This window comes from Sorex fumeus, unplaced genomic scaffold (genome assembly GCF_029834395.1).
Source record: "Sorex fumeus unplaced genomic scaffold, SorFum_2.1 ptg000042l, whole genome shotgun sequence".
Classification (NCBI taxonomy): Eukaryota; Metazoa; Chordata; class Mammalia; order Eulipotyphla; family Soricidae; genus Sorex; species Sorex fumeus.
The window spans coordinates 216,441-235,194 of NW_026606099.1; the positions used below are offsets into that span (position 1 = coordinate 216,441).

General features: G+C 44.1%; 1 protein-coding gene across 1 annotated transcript; it reads left to right on the forward strand.

Annotated features, from left to right (window-relative positions):
- The first annotated feature begins 867 nt into the window (after positions 1–867).
- On the forward strand, positions 868–17,958 carry LOC130029250 (retinol dehydrogenase 16-like). Its single transcript, XM_056120172.1, has 4 exons — positions 868–1,180; positions 11,600–11,858; positions 16,248–16,411; positions 17,741–17,958. The coding sequence occupies exons 1-4, from the start codon at positions 868–870 to the stop codon at positions 17,956–17,958; spliced, it is 954 nt and encodes a 317-aa protein (XP_055976147.1).
- Positions 17,959–18,754: the final 796 nt, after the last annotated feature.

An 18,754-nucleotide genomic window follows, 5' to 3' on the forward strand; every position in this document is an offset into this window, starting at 1 on the left:
TTAGTGTGATGAGCAAGATGGGAATCCCAGCTGCAGAACCTCCCCCCTTTAGTTTCACACAGCACTAGTTATTTGAACCCATGTATTTGCTCAGTGTTAGACTCTTAATTGCAGCAGAGAGTCGGTGTTTCATATGATGAGGAGAAAGTTGAGGGTATTCTCAACATCAGAACAGGATATAGGCATCAATATGTGTGTGTTTATGGTGCCATTTCAGGTGGAGATATGAGATAGGAGTAGGAACAACACTGGAATAGAAAAGGGATCACTAAGTCAATGATAGTTGGAGGGACGTTTGGAGATGGGAGAGGTGTGCTGAAAGTAGATAAAGGACCAAAAATGACAGCCTCTTAGTATCTGTATTGCAAACCATAATGCCCAAAAGTAGAGAGAGAGAATGAGGGAAATTGTCTACAACAGAGGCGAGGGTGCGGGTGGGTGAGATGGGGTTGGATACTGGGACATTTGTGGTGGAAAATGTACACTAGTGGAGAGATGGGTGTTCGATCATTGTATGACTGAAACTCAACCACGAAAGCTTTGTAACTGTATCTCATGGTGGTTCAATTTTTTTAAAAAAAGGAGTAGGGACAACAAAAAAGAGAGCTGGGAAATGCCCTCAGAGTTCTTGTGAAATTGACTTACACAGATGAGAAATAGGCAATATGTACCTGAGAGTATAGAACGGGCCAGAATCTTAATTGAAGTGGGTAATAAATATACTGTAAAAAACCCTTGCCAGAAAGCCCTCAGGATGTTGGCTGATCCACAGACTGTTGCCTGTAGATCAGCCACATCCTGACCTTAAATACCGCTTTCTGACTCATGGGAAAGCCTTTGGTTGTCTGTGTGTCTCTGCACATCACCATGTGGCTGTACTTGGTGACCCTGGTGGCAATGTACCACCTTGTATGCTGGTACCGGGAGAGGCAGGTGGTGAGTCAGCTGCAGGACAAGTACGTCTTCATCACGGGCTGTGACTCGGGCTTTGGGAACCTGCTGGCCAAGCAGCTGGACCTGAGGGGCTTGAGGGTGCTGGCTGCGTGTCTGACTGAAAAGGGGGCTGAGTCACTGAGAGCACTGACTTCAGACAGGCTGGACACGGTGATCCTGGATGTCACCAAGACAGAGAGCATCACTGCGGCCACCCAGTGGGTGAAAGAGCACACGGGAGACAGAGGTACCATCAACTGCTGGGTCTGTGTCTGAAGCAGAGTCATGGACTGTGCTCCCTAACCGAATCCCAGGGGCTTTCAGGACTTGAGTCCCATGAGCATTTCTCACTCACCAGGCTCCCAGACTGAGTCTTTTCTTTTCTCTCTGTCCCCCCAACCCTGTGCTATGAGGTGCTGGAAAGAGTTTGCCCTGATGAAACTTGTTCCTCTGAAATTGTGCTGTGCCCTCTCTCAATGCGTTTTTTCATTTCTTTCTTCTGCTCCTCAGATACAATCAGATGCTTTTTCTTGCTAGTAGAGGGGAAACTCTGAAGCAATGCTCAGAGAGGTTCATACCCTGAAAATATCTGTCAATTTTTAGGGTATTGCTACTTTGGTACATGCCAGGACCAGTAAGACCACTGAGATGATTCTCAGAACCTTCTGGTGCCAGGACTCTGAGTTGAGCTCTCTGCTCCAGTTGAACTTCAGGTGCACACAGATTGGCCCTATCACTCTTAGCAATATGCCTCACTCCAAATCAGGGTGTTATTAAGGTAGTGAGAAAGCCTCTTAGGCATGGAGGTCTGTAGGCTTACTTAGGGTCACCCCTGAGTGTGCTTGCTGTTCTCAGCACTTACTCTATCTTGGTGGTGTCCCAATGTCCCAGTGTCCCACAGATGTCCCATCCCCACTTTCACCTGCCATCACTGAGCGTTCTGCACATTTCTGCATAAGATCAAACCCTCTTAGAGTTGTGTTGTCCTTAGCCAATCATGCTTTTCTTCCTCTACCTTCTTCATTTTTTCTTTGCTTAATTGACAGTTGTGGCTAACCCACAGCAGTCACATGAAATGCAGGGGAATTTTTATAAAGGACAGCCACAACTTTGGGGTGTGAGACCCAAAGGCTAAAGAACCCTCTGCCCTCCAGCCACTGACAGGAACTAAGCTTCCAGCCATGCAGGCATCCCAGTGGTTTCTCTTCTGCCAATTCCCCAGGGAAGTGCTCTGTGTCCTCCCAAAGGTAGGTCTGGAACCCCCATCTGTGGCCTTCCTCCAGGCACAGCACGCTGTAACTCTCCTATCCCCTATGTCTAGGTCTCTGGGGTCTGGTGAACAATGCTGGTATCTCAGTGCCCACGGCTCCCAATGAATGGTTGACCAAAGAGGACTTCATGAAGATACTGGATGTGAACCTGCTGGGGGTGATCGAGGTGACCCTGAACCTGCTCCCCTTGCTGAGGAAGGCCAAGGGCCGTTTGGTCAATGTCTCCAGTGTTGGGGGTCGGATTGCCCTGATAGGTGGTGGCTATTGTATCTCCAAGTTTGGCCTTGAGGCCTTCTCAGACACTCTCAGGTAAGAGCAGAGGAGACTGTCCTGTGAAGCTCCAGCTTCTGTGCCTCCAGGGAGCCTTCCCCAGGGGTCCTTCCATCACTTACTGGCATCCTCTTGATCCCTCTGAATTTCTGGCGATATGCGCTACGGGATATCCTTTTCTATGTTTTTGGGCATGTAAGTAGAACCCAGGCCTGTTAAGTCTGGTTCCACCTCCTTTCTTGGAGGAGGCCTCAGCACAAAGGGTCTGAAGAGGAGTGGAACTGGAACAGTTGAGCTATCGATTCCATGATATCACTTCCCTGCTCTTCACACTCAGGAAACTTTGACAAGGGCTTAGAATATTTGAGTGCAGAATAAATATTGCTGGGAATTTCTGAGAGTGCAACTAAGTGTGAGGACAAAGCTATTTATTCCCCAAACTGACATGCGAGAGTTGAGAAAGGGGCAGAGACGGAAGCGGTGTGCCTGCTTCTCAGGCTGTTGCAGAGGAAATCTACAGGACTCATACTTTTGTGCATGTTAGAAATAAGGAAACCATAGAGCCCTCTGTAAAACTTAAATTAAACTCCACAAAATTGTTGCAGGTTTTCTTCTGCACTTTGACTTTCTAAGATTGAGTTCCTCCCACCTCAACCTGGGAGGGTTATATGATTTATGTGAATTTTGTATTTTATTGTTTATTTTTTTTTTCTTCCAGAGCATTTAACTTTATCTCTTTACTGTGTGTTTGCAGGCGGGAGCTCTCCTTTTTTGGAGTTAAGGTGGCTGTGATCCAGCCTGGTTACTTCAAAACCCATCTGAGTAATTTAAAGAATGTTTCTCAAGGCGTCCAGAAAGCTTGGGATCAGGTCAGCGCAGAGGTCAAGGACATTTATGGAGAAAATTACAAGGCAGACAGTAAGTGGGCACTGGACTGCGGGGAGGGTCGAAAAATCAGTGTCTGAGAAATTTGAGTCCTTCTTTAGTGTTACCACATTCTAAGTCTATCCCAGACTCATTACAACTGGGGACATTTATAGCATTCACAAATCCAATAGTCTACACAAAGCAGGACAGAATCAGCCTATTTCTACCTCGTAACCACTATATCATCTGAAAACCATTATTTGAGAAAACTGAAGCAGAGAGTGACCACATCCCAGGGCTTATGGCAGTCTAGTTTTAGAGCCAATGGTTCAGGAACTTGATTTGTAGTGTTTGAGAAACCACTGGGTGTGGGAACTATGTCCTGATATACAGTCACAGTGTCCTCATGTTTCGGTACGTATTTGGGAAATTCTCAGATGAATTCCATGGAATCTATTTGAAACATAATTTTGAGAAGGTTGTCAATGCCATTCTTAGATATCTTCTGTAAATTCACTCAAAATCTGGAAAATTAGAGATGAATGGTTGTATTTCGATTTTTTTCCTTTCTATTCAGTCGTGAAAATGAGTAAAATAATGGAGTCATGTATGAATCCGAGACTGTCCTTGGCAACAGACTGCATGGAGCATGCCTTGATCTCCTGTCATCCTCGCACCCGATACTCAGCTGGTTGGGATGCCAAACTGTTTCTCATCCCCCTGAGCTACATGCCCACCTTTGTGATAGATTACTTTTTCAAATTGATCACATCAAGGCCTGCAAAGTCCCTCTGAGGGGTACAAAATAGGGTGGGGTTAAGTATTTCTGAGCAAAACAAAATATATTAGGGAATCAGAATGAAAAGAGATTCCATTTTGTCTTAACCCTTACCATATATGTCACTTTTCAATTTCTCTTGGATTTGTCATAGGATTTTTCCAGTATGCTGGAAAAATAATAGTACACGGGATACTAGGAACAAAGGTCCATGCTTTGTGGCTGAGGAAGAGGGATACACTAGCACACAACTATGACCTGTTGTGAGTATCTACTTCAGGTGTCCCAGAATATCATGCTCCTTCCCCCATTGTCCCTTGAGATACCATTGAGGAGCATTGATCAGGTTATAGGTCTTGAACCCTACCTACTTGGAAGTATATCACCTGGACATCAGTAAACATGATGGACATGTTCTTAGTTTTCATCTTCCCTCACAATTCAGCCTCACTTTGAGACAAAAAAAAATTGAAAAATAAAAAATACCTAGATATTCTCCTGGGACCTGGAGTATCGTGTTCCTTTTCTTTGCATCTGTCTTCAGTTTGCCCTGAGAGTTGAAACCTTGGAAACAAGATACGAAGGGTCATCCACTCTGGAATAGGCTTCCCTGGAAACCTCTCCCATACTTGGCATTACCCCTTCCTGGAGCACCCTGTGAACACCTTCAGGGGTCTGGTGGGAAAAGCTTCTTATCCTGGAAAACCTGGTGCACCCTCACACCTGTGGAATAAAATTTTGTCAGAAGTATATGCTTGAACATGATACTGTTTTTTGGAAAAGAAACTTCTTTGCATATTAAAATGCTGAATATGCTGAAAAAATAATAGTACAGTATATAAGGCACTTGCCTCACTTGTGGCCAATTTAGGTATGGTTCCTGGAACCCCTTCTGATCTTCCAAGACTTCCAAGAGTGATCCCTGAGAATGCGCCTGCCACAGAGGCAGTGGTGGGAGTGGGGGGAATGGGGTGGGGGTGGTGGGAGGGATACTTGGGAACATTGGTGGTGGAGAATGGGCACTGATGGAGGGATGGGTACTCTATCATTGTATGACTGAAATGTAAGCATGAAAGTTTGTAAATCTGTAACTGTACCTCACAGTGACTCATTAAAAAAATTAAATTAAAAAAATAAAAGAGTGATCCCTGAGTGCAGAGCCAGAAGTCAGCCTTGAGCACTGCTGGATGTGTCCCAAGAAGGAAAAAGAAGAATAAAAAAACTGCTAAGTAAATTCCCACAAAGTGTACAATATCAGTTTCTTTTTGAGGGTATTCTGATAAATAATAGATCAAAAGATGAGCCAAATCAAACTTCTATCACATTATATTCATTATTATCGTCTGTCAGGCATTGCCTTTTACACATCTAGAATATTTGCTACTTCATATCTGAAAGTGTAATGTAGTTTATTCATCAGTTTATACATGTTCCCTCTTTATAATGTAGCTCAAATGTAAAACTTCCCCCCTATTGAAGAGTCTCAATTTTTGCAATATGTAGACCTGAGTTTTTTTCAAATTGGGGAAGACACTACAAAGTATGGTTCATGTGATTGCTCTTTGGAGTGTCTTTGAGAAATCTCTAACACTGGTGGGCTTTTGATTGGTATGGGAATAATCACATTATGGGTGTGTGGCTTACAACTGCCAGTTTATTTTTCCAAGTCAACAGGGCCAAGGCAGGTGGAGGAAGAAGCACCACATATAACTCTCAATCAGTACCACAATTGGCATCCCAAAATGTCAGGCCTCAGTGACATTTTATACTTTTTTGGTTTCAAGTTCATGCTGTTTCGAGTTTCTTGATTGGTGCACTGTCCTTATAGGTAAGAGAAGATTTAAGTTTGGAAAAAAATTTTATTCTTCCTGCCCTGAGGCCTCCACCTGGACAACATGATACAGTTGAGGCAAAGGGCACTACCTTACTGAACAAGGAATTTTGCAATCACATTGTTTGTTTGTTTTACTTCTTTTTGGCGATGCACAGGGATTACTCCTGGCTCTGCACTCAGGAATTATCCCTGGCGTTGCTCAGGGGACCATATGGGATGCTGGGAATCGAACCCAGGTCAGCCGCAAGCAAGGCAAACTCTCTACTCTCTGTGCTATTGCTCCAGCCCCTGTTGCCTTTCTTTTTGACCTGTCATGCTGTTCCAACATTTACAAACTAGCCTTGCTTCTTATGGAAAGCATATAAGATAAACCCACAGGCCACCACATGTCTTTACAGACATTAGGGTGTTTTTTTTTCCTTTTTGTAGAGCTCTTGTTTTAAAACCTCTTGTAGGAATATGTTTGCAGGTTGCTGTTGCCACAAAAACAAGAACTTTGAACTCCTGACCAACTATCATAATTGCTATTTTATTCTCCTTGCTGTTATCGTAGCACAGCTTCTTCTCGCCATCCCTGGTCTCTTTCCCATCTTCATGAACGGATCCAACATCATCATAACTGACTAATTAGACCACTCTTGTCAGACTTTTAATGTTAGACTCTTAATTGCAGCAGAGAGTCGGTGTTCCATATGTTGCAGAGGACGTTGGGAGAATGCTCTCAACATCAGAACTGACTATAGGCTTCAATATGGTCGTGATTATGGTGACATTAGGGATTAGGAATATAACCACAAATTTCGCAATTTCTTGTGAAATTGGCTGACATGAATGAAAAAAACTTCAAACTGAGTTTCCTGTGCCTGCAGACTGACCCTAAAGTCTTAGAGATTTCCCTGGCCTGCATCAGGCTGAGATAGTCTCTTTGGCACGGAAGTTGTTTATGCTGACTTGAGGTCACCACTGGGTGTGCTTACTGTTCTCACCACTTACTCTGTTCTTGTTGGTGACCATCAATGTCTCACATGTGGCTCAACCCCACTTTCACCTGCCATCCTGACTCTTTTACACGTTTCTGCTTAAGGTCAAACCTCTCTAAGAGTTGTGTTGTCTTTATCCATCATGTTTTTTCTTCCTCTATTCCTCTACCCTTTTCATTCCCTCTCTCTGCCTCTTTGTTCAGTTGATGATTGTGGTGCCACTCCCAAGGTTGTGCAGACATGTAGAAATGCAGGGGAGTGTTTTTAAAGGGGCAGTCACAACTTTGGTGTGTGAGATCCAAAGTCTCAGACCCACTCTATACTTCAGCAGGGAACAGGCCCTGGCTTCAGCCCTGCATGTGTCCCATTTATTTATTTATTTATTTATCTATTTATTTATTTTGCTTTTGGGGTAATACACAGCAATGCTCAGGGGTTACTCTTGGCTCTGCACTCAGGAGTTACTCCTAGCGGTGCTTGGGGTACCACATGGGATGCCGGGGATTCAACCTGAGTCGACTGCATATAAGGCAAACACTCTTGTTGGTTGTACTATTGCTCCAGCCCTGGCCCATTTATTTTTGTTCTGCCACTCCTTGTGCATTCTCTCCTTGTCCTCCCAGGGAGAGTTATGGGGATTCCAGCTGTGGCTTCTGTTAGGACGTGGATCGTGATCTCCCTTTAACAACAAAGAGACTCCAGAGACTGCAAACAGAAAGCAAGGTTTATTGTAAGACTGGCTAGCCAGGGTCAAGCCATCAGGCAAGACCCCGAATTTCTTCAAAGGGGATCTTATAAAGGCCTTCGCTGGCCATTACAGCAAAGCCCGCGCATTTCATAGCCAATAAATTTGTAACAACATATACTTTCCTAACTAATTCATTTAAAAGTACATCACTCCTTAGCCTATAGATTCAAAGATCAGCATTTACGTACATAGGCATTGTGGCTAGTGGGTATCTGGTAACTCAGACAGTTGGTTATCTTCTATGTTTACCTGGCTCCCTTTGATTTTCAGCTCATGGCTCCTGCATTCCAGTGGAGGCAGATAAGGGAAAAGTTCCTAACAGAAGTAACAGATAAGGAAGGGCCAGCAAATGGTTTCAGAATTTACATCACAATAAGGAAGGGTCAACAAATGAAGACAGAATTTACATCTCAAGGTTTTACCAGGGAGGGGGCAGGTAAGGAAGCATTACTAATTAGCAGAGTTTAGCTCTGGAATTTCCCTTGGGGTCCCAAGGGACCTTACAGCAGCATCTGTCCTTATGTGGACTACCCATGTCCGGGCCTTTGGAGCCTGGTGACAATGCTGGAATCAGTGCCTACTGCCTATGGCTCTCATGAGTAGCTGACCAAACAAGACTTCCTGAAGATACTGGATGTGAACCTGAAGGGATGATTAAGGTGACTCTGAGCCTCTTGTCCCAGCTGAGGAAGGCCAGGGGCCATGTAATCAATGTCTCAAGAATCTCTGATAATGTGCCAGCAGTTGTTCCTTCTCCAATTTTTGGTCATTGGATGTAGGGGTCGAAATTGGCATCTGTGAGTATTTTGATTCTGGATATCATCATTCCTTTTGATTTATAGAAGGAATGAGGGCCTGGCTATGAGCCAGTTCTCGGGCTTCTTAACATAGTAGGGGCTCTGTCTCATCTGCATCTCTTCTCCTTGCAGTAGGCACAGTGTATGGGTCCCCCAGGTTTTTATTTTTTCACTGACCTGCTTTTCTTATCCTCTGGGTCCCAGTGGAAGGAATATTGGAACCTTGAATATAATCTCAGGGCTAGGATGAAAGAGACGTTACTGGGGCCTGCTCGAGGCAATCGACGAATAACAGGATGATGAATGAATGAAAAGAACCTATAAAAAAATGTAAGGTGGAGTTCATGCCCAAATCAATCAGCTAATCAGTGGCTGAATAAAGAGCAGTACTCCTACATAAAAATTTTTAAAAAAGAATATATGCATGAATTTATTTCTTAAATTGTTGGAGGGCTGCGATGTCTGTCACCCCAGTGATCGCCCAGGTTGATTCGGCTGATCTGGCTGGCTAGGTGGGTGTCCCCTTCTTCCCTCACCACTCCATGTGTGTCCCTCCTGAAGCTGTGCACTTGGTCGAAGAGGACGGCCTTCCCCGAGTAGAGACTGACAGGTCTTCGGTCAAGGGTATACGAGTAGCTGCGCTCCCTTGCTAGAACCTCCAAACATCTTAATTAAACTTTTATATTTTTCTCAAAAAAACGGGAATATTCAGTCATTTTTGGGACACCAGCAGAATCATAGAAAATGTAGAAAATGTTCATATCCAGTACTAATTCCAACTGATGTGCAACCCCGTTCAACACTTCATAGAAATCTCCCTGACCCTACCCTACCCTAATATTTGTTTTAAGTATTAAGAAATACCACTGACAGGAGAAGATCCCGGCATAGATAGCTACTTTGTTGGACACATCTTCTAAGGGCATAGTTTTATTAGTACTCCAGAGCCTCTGGTTATGGGGACGGGGAAGGGATAGGAAAGTAGTTGTGAAAACTTATGGGATTTGAGTCCTGAAAAATTTCAGGATTCTACCCACGGAGCATGCTCTGGGCCTCCCCTTCAAAGACACAGATACAGACAGACCAGCAGTTGATGGTACCTCTGTATCCCGTGTGCTCCTTCACCTACTGGGTGGCCGCAGTGATGCTCTCTGACTTGGTGACATCCAGAATCACCGTTTCCAGCCCGTCTGAAGTCTGTGCTCTCAGTGACTCAGCCCCCTTTTCAGTCAGACACGCAGCCAGCACCCTCAAGCCCCTCTGATCCAGCTGCCTGGCCAGCAGGTTGCCAAAGCCCGGGTCACAGCCCGTCATGAAGACGTACTTGTCCTGCAGCTGACTCACCACCTGCCTCTCCCGGTACCAGCACACAAGGTGGTACACAGCCACCAGGGCCACCAGGTACAGCCACATGACCTGTAGAAGACAGAAATTTAGTCCCTGGTGACATCAAGGACAGGTCTGTGTGCATGAAAGCAATATTGAGCATGGGAATCCTAGGTTGTAGACCAGACTACAGGCTCACTGCAAAGGCTCCCCATGTTTTTCTGTTTTACCACTCAAATTTCAAATCAATACTCAGGGGGTGGAACAATAGCATAGCGGATAGGGCGTTTGCCTTGCACGTGGCCGACCCAGGTTCTATTCCCAGCATCCCATATGGTCCCCCGAGCACTGCCAGGAATAATTCCTGAGTGCATGAGCCAGGAGTAACCCCTGTGCATCGCCAGATGTGACCCAAAATGAAAAAAAAAAATCAGTACTCAAAATGTATGCTAGAAAAAGGATAGTCTCTCCAACAAATGTAAAGGGAACAACTGTAAAGGGAAAATAGAATATACCCGTGGAAAATAATAAAATTTTATAATACAGTGGGTAGGGCGTTTCCCTTGTACATAAGCTACTGAGAGTATCTCGCCCACACAGCAAAGCCTGGCAAGCTACCCGTGATGTATTTGACATGCCAAAAACAGTAACAACAAGTCTCACAATTTGTTGTGAGGCATTATGGTGCCCACTTGAGCAAATCGATTAACAATGGGAGGACAATGCTACAGTGGCATATTATAAAATACCAAAATTATCAATTAAAATTGCTTAAAAGACTTAAAAGACCTTAAATTTTAAAGTTTCTAGGGGGTAAAACCATTTTGGGAAAGCTGCACAGCATTGTGCTTGGCAATGATTTTACGGATCATCATAATTAGCAAAAGCACAGGCCACAACAGAAAGAAAATAAAATAACACAAGTGGGACTAAGTCAAACTGAATCAGACTAAATCTGCACAGCAGAAACTGCAAAGGAAACCATCAACATAGTATGAAGGGAGCCTGCCAATTTTGAGAAAATATTTGCAAATCATGTAGCTAAAACAGTTGTATAGAAAATGTAATAGTAACCAATACAACTTTACTAGCAAAGAAAAGAAGCAATCTGATTTATAGATGGCTCAGATCATGAATTGACTTTTTTCTTCAAAGAATTGTCAACAGAATACATAAAAAGATGTTTAACATCACGAATTATCAGAAAAATTTAATTGGGCCTCAGGGCCCAATGAGGGCCAGAGGGATGTAGCTCAGTTATAAAGCTTGTACTTTGTATGTATATGGCCTTGGATTCTATTTCAGGCACACCAAACAATGTACACAGAAATAAACATGCATTCCACACACGGCCAAACAATGAGTGGACATCTCCACTTTCAACTGAAATCACCATGCTTTCTGGACTTCCTTGATTAAGGTCAACCTTCTAAGGATTGTATTTTCTTTATTCATCATGTTTTTATTTCTCTTCCTCATTCTCATTTTCTCTCTCTGCCTCTTTGGCTCAATTGATAGCTGTGGTGCAGTAGTGCAGCAGTTGAGCAAACACATGGAAATGCAGGGGAATATTTGTAAAACTGCAACCAAACACTAGTGCGTAAATCCCAAAGATGCAGCCCCACTCAACAGCTGACAGTGTCTGAGCTCCCTGCCATGAAGGGAACCCAGTGGGTTCTGTTCTTCCTATTCCCCATACAATCTCTCCATGCCCTTCCAAGGAGGATTTGGGGAACCCAGCTGTGATCTCCCTCCAGGCACAGCTCACTGTGTCTCTCCCATCACCTGTGTCCAGGTCTCTGGGGTCTGGTGAACAATGCTGGCATCTCAGTGCCCTCAGCTCCCAATGAGTGGCTGACCAAACAGGACTTCATGAAGATAATTGAAGTGAACCTGCTGGGGGTGATTGAGGTGACCCTCAGCCTGCTGCCCCTGCTGAGGAAGGCCAGGGGCCATGTGGTCAACGTCTCCAGTGTCCTGGGCTGTCTGTCCCTTTTCGGTGGTGGCTACTGCATCTCCAAGTATGGCATTGAGGCCTTCTCAGATTCCCTCAGGTAAGGAGACTGTGGCTATTCTTCAAGGGAGCCTTTCCAGGGGGTTCTTCCATCAACCACTTGCAGTCTCTTTCTTCTTGATCTCTGAATTCTCAGCATCATTTTCTATGCTCCAGGCACCCAGCATCCAGATGGGACAATCCAGGCCTCTAGAATCTGATTTTATATATGCATTCCAGTACAGAGAAGGCTAGAACATAAAGGGTCTGAAATAGAATTAGAACTATAACAATGGACCATGAATTCCGTGATCAGTCCTGCTGATATTCAGACTCAGGAGACTAAAAAGTGGACTTAGAGCCTTCTGCTCTGTTTAACAGATACTCTTGGCAACTTCTGTGAGTGAAAACTGAGTGTGAGACTCACTTAATCACTTAACTTCCCGTTAGTCGTCGATTTGCTCGAGCGGGCGCCAGTAACGTCTCCATTTGTCCCTGTCGCGTGCTAGTGTAGCCCAATGGCATCTCTTCGCTCCGGGAACATGAAGGGCCTCAAACCTATCATTCATGATCTTGACGAAGAAATCTGACCATCTGGTAGGTGGGCGGCCACGCGGTCTTTTGACATCCCGTGGAATTCAGTCGGTAACAGCTCTAGTCCAGCGGTCGTCTTTAAATCTCATTACGTGACCAGCCCATCTGATTTTCGACACCTTGGCAAATGAGACAGCGTCCCTGATTCTTGATCGTCGACGGATGTCAGAACTCCGGATTCTTTCTCTCATTTGAGTGAAACGTGATATTCCAAGCATAGCTCTTTCTATTCTTCTTTGGGAGACCAAAATGGCGTTCTCATCTTGTTTGCGTAGGGCCCAGGTCTCTGAGGCATAAGTTAATGCAGGAAGAACAGTGGAATCAAACAGATGTGCCCGGAGCTGGAGGTTCTTTGTCCTCTTAGCTATTTCTTCGACGTTCTTGAAGGCATTCCAAGCCGCTCTCTTCCTCCTGCGCAGCTCGGGTGCCAGGTCATTTGTCATGTTGACCTCTCGACCTAGGTACACATAGCTGTTGCATTCGGAGATGGTCGTTCCGTTGAGAGCGAATGGGGCATCAGGAACGAGGCTGTTTCTCATAAACATTGTCTTCGTAAGATTCAGCTGTAGTCCTACCTTTCCACACTCACGGTCAAAGTCGGCCAGCATTTGTGCCGCTTGGCTGATGTTTGGTGTTATTAAAACAATGTCATCAGCAAAGCGGAGGTGGTGTAGTTGCCGACCATCTATCTTCACTCCCATTCCTTCCCATTCCAGTCGTCGCATGATGTTCTCGAGGGTGGCACTGAAGAGTTTCGGTGAAATGGTATCACCCTGCCGCACCCCTCTCTTGACATCAACGATCACTTCTTTGTAGAATGGTGAGATCCTGGTAGTGAATCTGCAATACAGCTCACGGAGGATCCTGATGTATTGGGCTTGAATGCCCTGACTGGCTAGGGCTTCAATGACCGCTTCCGTCTCAACAGAATCAAAGGCCTTCTTTAAATCAATGAACGTTAAACAGAGCAGCATCTTGAACTCCCAGTAAACCTCAATGAGCTTGGTTATCGTGTGGATACGGTCCATGGTGCTGAATCCTTTGTGGAACCCGGCTTGCTCGCATGGTTGTCCTTCATCTAGTGTTCTGCCAATCCTATTTAGGATGACTCGAGTGAACAACTTGTAGATGACAGACAATAGGCAGATCGGGCGATAGTTGCCAATGTCATGGATGTCTCCCTTCTTGAACAGTAGTACGGTCCTGCTGGTTTTCCATTGGGACGGAACCTTGCATTCAGACAGGTAGCGAGTGAAGAGCCAAGCCAGTGTATTTGACAAAATCTCAAGGCCGACCTAGGCTGCCACAACGAAGGAAGACAAAAATGATCGTCTGTACTTTCAATGCACATACGCTAGCATCAGATGCATCCATCGAGGACCTGATGGTACAAGCGCGAATGATCAAGTACGACATCATTGGTCTGACCGAGACAAGAAGGCATGAATCTCACCATGCCGTTTTCGACACTGGAGAAGAATTGTTCCTCGGAACATGCGATAAAAGAGGTGTTGGAGGCGTCGGTGTCCTTGTCAACACAAACTTGGCCAAGAGCATTGATTCATTCGAATGCCTAACAACCCGAATCGGACGTTTACATTTGAATAGATGTGGCTCACTGGCTGCAGTTTCTATCTTCGTTGTCTACGCACCAACATCTCATTATGATGAAAGAGAAATCGAGAAGTTCTACATGGAGCTAGAGAAGTTCTATAAAGAAGACCACACCTTCTACAAGATCATTGTGGGTGATTTTAATGCCAAGATAGGACCGAGAAGATCAGCTGAAGAACTTCACATCGGGACCCATGGCCTAGAATGGAACGAACAGGGTGAGAGACTGTCTGAGTTCATCATGTCGACCAAGACCATTCATGGTAACTCACAGTTCCAGAAGGCAGAATCTAAACGATGGACATGGGAGTCTCCCGGTGGACGATTCCACAATGAAATAGACCACATCATATTCAATCGACGGTTTTGCCTGACCGATGTCGCTGTTGTCCCAAAATTTCGAACGGGATCGGACCACCGTCTCCTTCGTGCAAAATTCTACTTCACAGAGCGGGGAGAAAGGGCTGCAAAGTTCAAAAAGAGAACTCCCAGAATGACCACCAACTGGGAACTCTTTGGTACTATTGCGGCAACATGGGAAGATGCCATTGTTGACAACATTGACAAGGAATACGATCGACTGGTTCAGCACCTCCATGAATGTGCGAGGAACGCCAAGAGAGAGATAGCCACAAAAAATCGCCTATCTTCGAAAACTCTTGAGCTAATTCGCCAGCGTGGTTTGGCGCATGCCTCAGGCAACCGCAAGCTAACGTCCGAGCTCGCAAAGCTGTGCAGAGATGCAATCAAGGAAGACCTCAAAGAGAGAAGAGCAGAAGTACTGGTAGATGCGGCAGAAGCCGGGAAAAGTATTCGTAATGCCCGCCTGTCCTTCACCAACTACAAGACCAAGATGACTGCCCTCCGACGTCCTGATGGATCCATCACATCCTCCAGAACGGCAGTGGAGAAGGTTATCCATGACTTCTACTCAAATCTCTTCGATAGCGATGTCCACTTGCCGACATACCAAATTCCACAGGATGGATATGTCGTTCCCAACGTTCTCCCTTCCGAAATCCGACACGCCATTTTGTCGGTAAAGAAACAAACAGCACCCGGCCCAGACAAGGTCAGACCTGAACACCTGAGTGTGAGAATAAAGCAATATATTTCTCTGACCTAGAAATGTAAGAGTTGAGAACGAGCTAAGTATTAAAATGATGTGCCACCTCTTGTGATGATGGAGACCAAGTTAGCCATGGTAGGCATGTAGCTAGCTGCCGAAGAGAGCCTGGAGAAAGCACCTGAGCTTGTGATAGAAATACGAAACTTGATGACTTGGCCACTTGGGATGTAAATTTGGGCAGAAAGTTTTCTGGGTGAGAATGTGGCCAACCCAAGCCCAAGTTAAGCCCAGAGTTTGTGGTAAAGATGACTTGTCTGTTTCTTAAGGTAAATTGGGCAGTAGGTTGAAGGGATCTCTGGAGGGATAGATGCTTCTTTTCTTGTTGTTGGCAGTGGAGTCCTTGGCAGGTGGTCAGTCAGGAAGCTACTATTGTGTTATGCATCCAACTGACTGCATAGCCCAGATGACTGTGAATATGGAGGAATAAGCCTTCACAACAATATGTTTTGTTTTTTTCTTCCCTCCTATTTATGCTGTTGTGATGGCCAGGAATAGAACTATTTATTGGAAAATTTTAAAGCTTGGTTGTGGTGCTTAGAAACTTAATTGAAGTGCTTTTGGAGGTATCTAGCTTTAGTTGCCCTGCTCCTACACACACTTTGTTGTGGTGTGTTCTGTTGCATACAATTATTTGTGATGTCAGGGATCCCAAAGACATGCCTCTAGGATCACATACCACATCCTGGATGGTAGTAGAGAAAATACCACAGCCTCATGCATGCAAGGCAGGTACTCTCCCACTAGTCTGCCAAGACACATTTCATTATAGCACAGATGACAGGTGACGAGGGAGTGACTAGAACAAAAGGTAAGAAACTATGGAAAAATAAAAAGGAAATAGTTGGTGATATTACACATAAGGGGTGGAAATAGAAGGAAATACCATTAAGTGGTGTCTTGTTACACAAGAGGACTTACTTAGAGTTAAAGTGTACACATAAGGTATTTGTGAAAATGGACAAGTCTCTCTGTCATCCTCATTTATCTGACTTTTGACTTTAACCCACAATAAACCTATATTAATAGTTTATGTTAATTTCTTGTGCGTGTGTGTGAGTGTGTGTTTTGTCTCACAAGGCACCTAACTTTTCTCTTCTACCTGTTTGTTTTCAGGAGGGAGCTCTGCTTCTTTGGTGTGAAGGTGGCTATAATTGAGCCTGGCTATTTCAAAACTCCTGTGACCAATACTGAGAATATTTCTCAGAATTTCCAGGATGTATGGAATCAGGCCAGCACAGAGGTTAAGGACATCTATGGGGAAAAGTTTCTGAAATATAGTGAGTGCACTCTGGATCGAAGGGAAGGAAGCAAATCATTGTCTGGAATTCTGGATCCATCTTTAGTGCCACCTACATTCTTTGTCTCTATCCAAGTCTGAGTCACTAGAATTGGGGGCATTTTTATTTTTGCTTTTTGGGTCACACCCAACTATACTTAGGAATTTCTCTTGGCTCTGCACTCAGGAATTACTCCTGGCAGTGTTTGGGGGACCATCTGGGCTTGAACTCGGCTCAGCCGCGTGCAAAGCAAACGCCCTGCCTGCTGTACTATCGCTCCGGCCTTCAAATTGGGGGCATTTATCTCCATCTCCATGCCCATGTGGTCAGAGTAAGCAAGAAAAAAAAATCCAGCAACATTAGTGTTGAAGCACTGTCTCGGCATTATTTATTCCTCATTACTTTGAAGAACTGTAGCTATTGTGGAGATTCCCCTGGACTCATGTCATTCTGATGTTAGAGTCAGTGATTTCAGAAGCCAGATTCGTAATATTTGTAGACACTGCCAGTATGTGTGGTGAAATATTCCCCGAAATGGAACTTTTTTGTGTTTCATGTGGTTAAATTTGGGAAACAAATAAAGTTCACAAAATTTATTTGATGCATATTTTGAGTATGAAATGCAGTTTTCTCTACAATTACTTGATTGATAAATTTAACTGTATTTAAAAAGTAGTTATTTTTCTTACATATGTCTATTTAAAATATTCATTAAATTTGTATATCCTATAATTCACAGTGATTCAATAAAAATATTTAAAAATAAGAGGCTACATCCAAAATAGGCAAATTAAAATAATTTTTCAGAAAACAGCAATATGCCATTTACATAAAGTGCAGAAATAAATGGATAAAATTAAGGTGAATCTATTGATCTTTTAATCAAAATTGACTAATAAGTGGCTATTTGTATTGCGTAATAGAGCATGATATTTTAGGAAACAGTTATTTGCCTTTTTTAAATAAATTCTCATGGTTTGATAGTCATTTGCATGGGGTAGATAAACTCTAATTTAGGTTTCATTCAACTACACACAGAAATTCAGCCAGACACTGAAAATTATAATTTTATTGTCACTGAGTCTAATTGCTTATAACTATTGATTTTGGGAAACAAATTTTAAATAAGATTCAGCCTGCCAAGTGAAAACATTAAATGTTTTTAAATTCATTATAATTATATAATTAAAAGTATATATAATTTTATTTATATTTTATTTAAAAGGATGCTTTAAAATTCTAAATAAAATCAATGATCTTAATAAGTGATAACAAATGTGGCAGATTGGGTAGCAAGAATCTATCTAATTGGTTCATATTTCTGGACAGACATGGAATTACTTCAGAAGTTTGTGCCTAAGCTGTTTCAGGATCTATCTTTGGTGACAAACTGCATGGAGCACGCCCTGATATCCTGTAACCCTCGCACCAGATATTCAGCTGGCTGGGATGCCAAATTCATCTTCATCCCCCTGAGCTACATGCCCACCTTTCTGGTGGATACTTTGGTGAAATGGAACCCCTCAAGGCCTGCCAAGGCCCTGTGAGGGGTAGAAGAGGGCATGATAGAATGGTTGGGGGGTGGGGGTGGTGGGTATTGTGTGGGGTTATGATAGAAATGGAACCCCTCAAGGCCTGCCAAGGCCCTGTGAGGGGTAGAAGAGGGCATGATAGAATGGAGGGGGGTGGGGGTATGGGGTGGAGGTGGTGGGTATTGTGTGAGGTTAGAGATTCAATAGTGGAGGGAGGAAACTATATGATTTCCTTTTCCCCATAATTGATGCAGGAATTCCTCATGGTCTATTACACAGGAATCTGAGATATTATAACCATGGCTTGTAGCTAGGAGCATGGAGCCACTAACATGTGTTCTATTTCTTTCATCGTTGTTGATGTTTTGAGGTCATATCTTGCAGTTCTCAGGGATTTGTGCTCAGCAATCACTCCTGGCTTTGTGCTCAGTAATCACTCCTAGAAGTGTTTCAAGGGCTATATGCAATGCTGGTGGTCAATTCAGGGTCGGCCCTGTGCAATACTGCGTTCTATTTCTTGCAAGACCAACCAAAGGCACTGAGGCTCAAGGCTCCTCTTCCTCAAGGGATCCTCATTTGGGAGGTGTGAGAAGTTGAGGGCAGCTCAGCCTTAACTGCTGTGCACTATCTGCCTTGTGTGACTATGACCCTGGGAAAGACTAGAAATGGATTAGAAATGACCTGGAAGACCTAAGGGCCCCTCTGCACTAAAGATGTCAATTGACAGTGGTGAAAGTGTGGAGGGCCATCACAGCCTGACACAATAGCCTCTGCTGCCTAATTGTGGGAGTCTATCACCCCATAATGCTCT

Coding starts and splice junctions, on each gene's coding strand:
- LOC130029250 (XM_056120172.1), top strand. CDS start 868: ATGTGGCTGTACTTGGTGACCCTGGTGGCAATGTACCACCTTGTATGC. Junction 1,181..11,599: donor AGAGCACACGGGAGACAGAG/GTACCATCAACT, acceptor ACCTGTGTCCAG/GTCTCTGGGGTCTGGTGAAC. Junction 16,412..17,740: donor GGAAAAGTTTCTGAAATATA/GTGAGTGCACTC, acceptor ATTTCTGGACAG/ACATGGAATTACTTCAGAAG.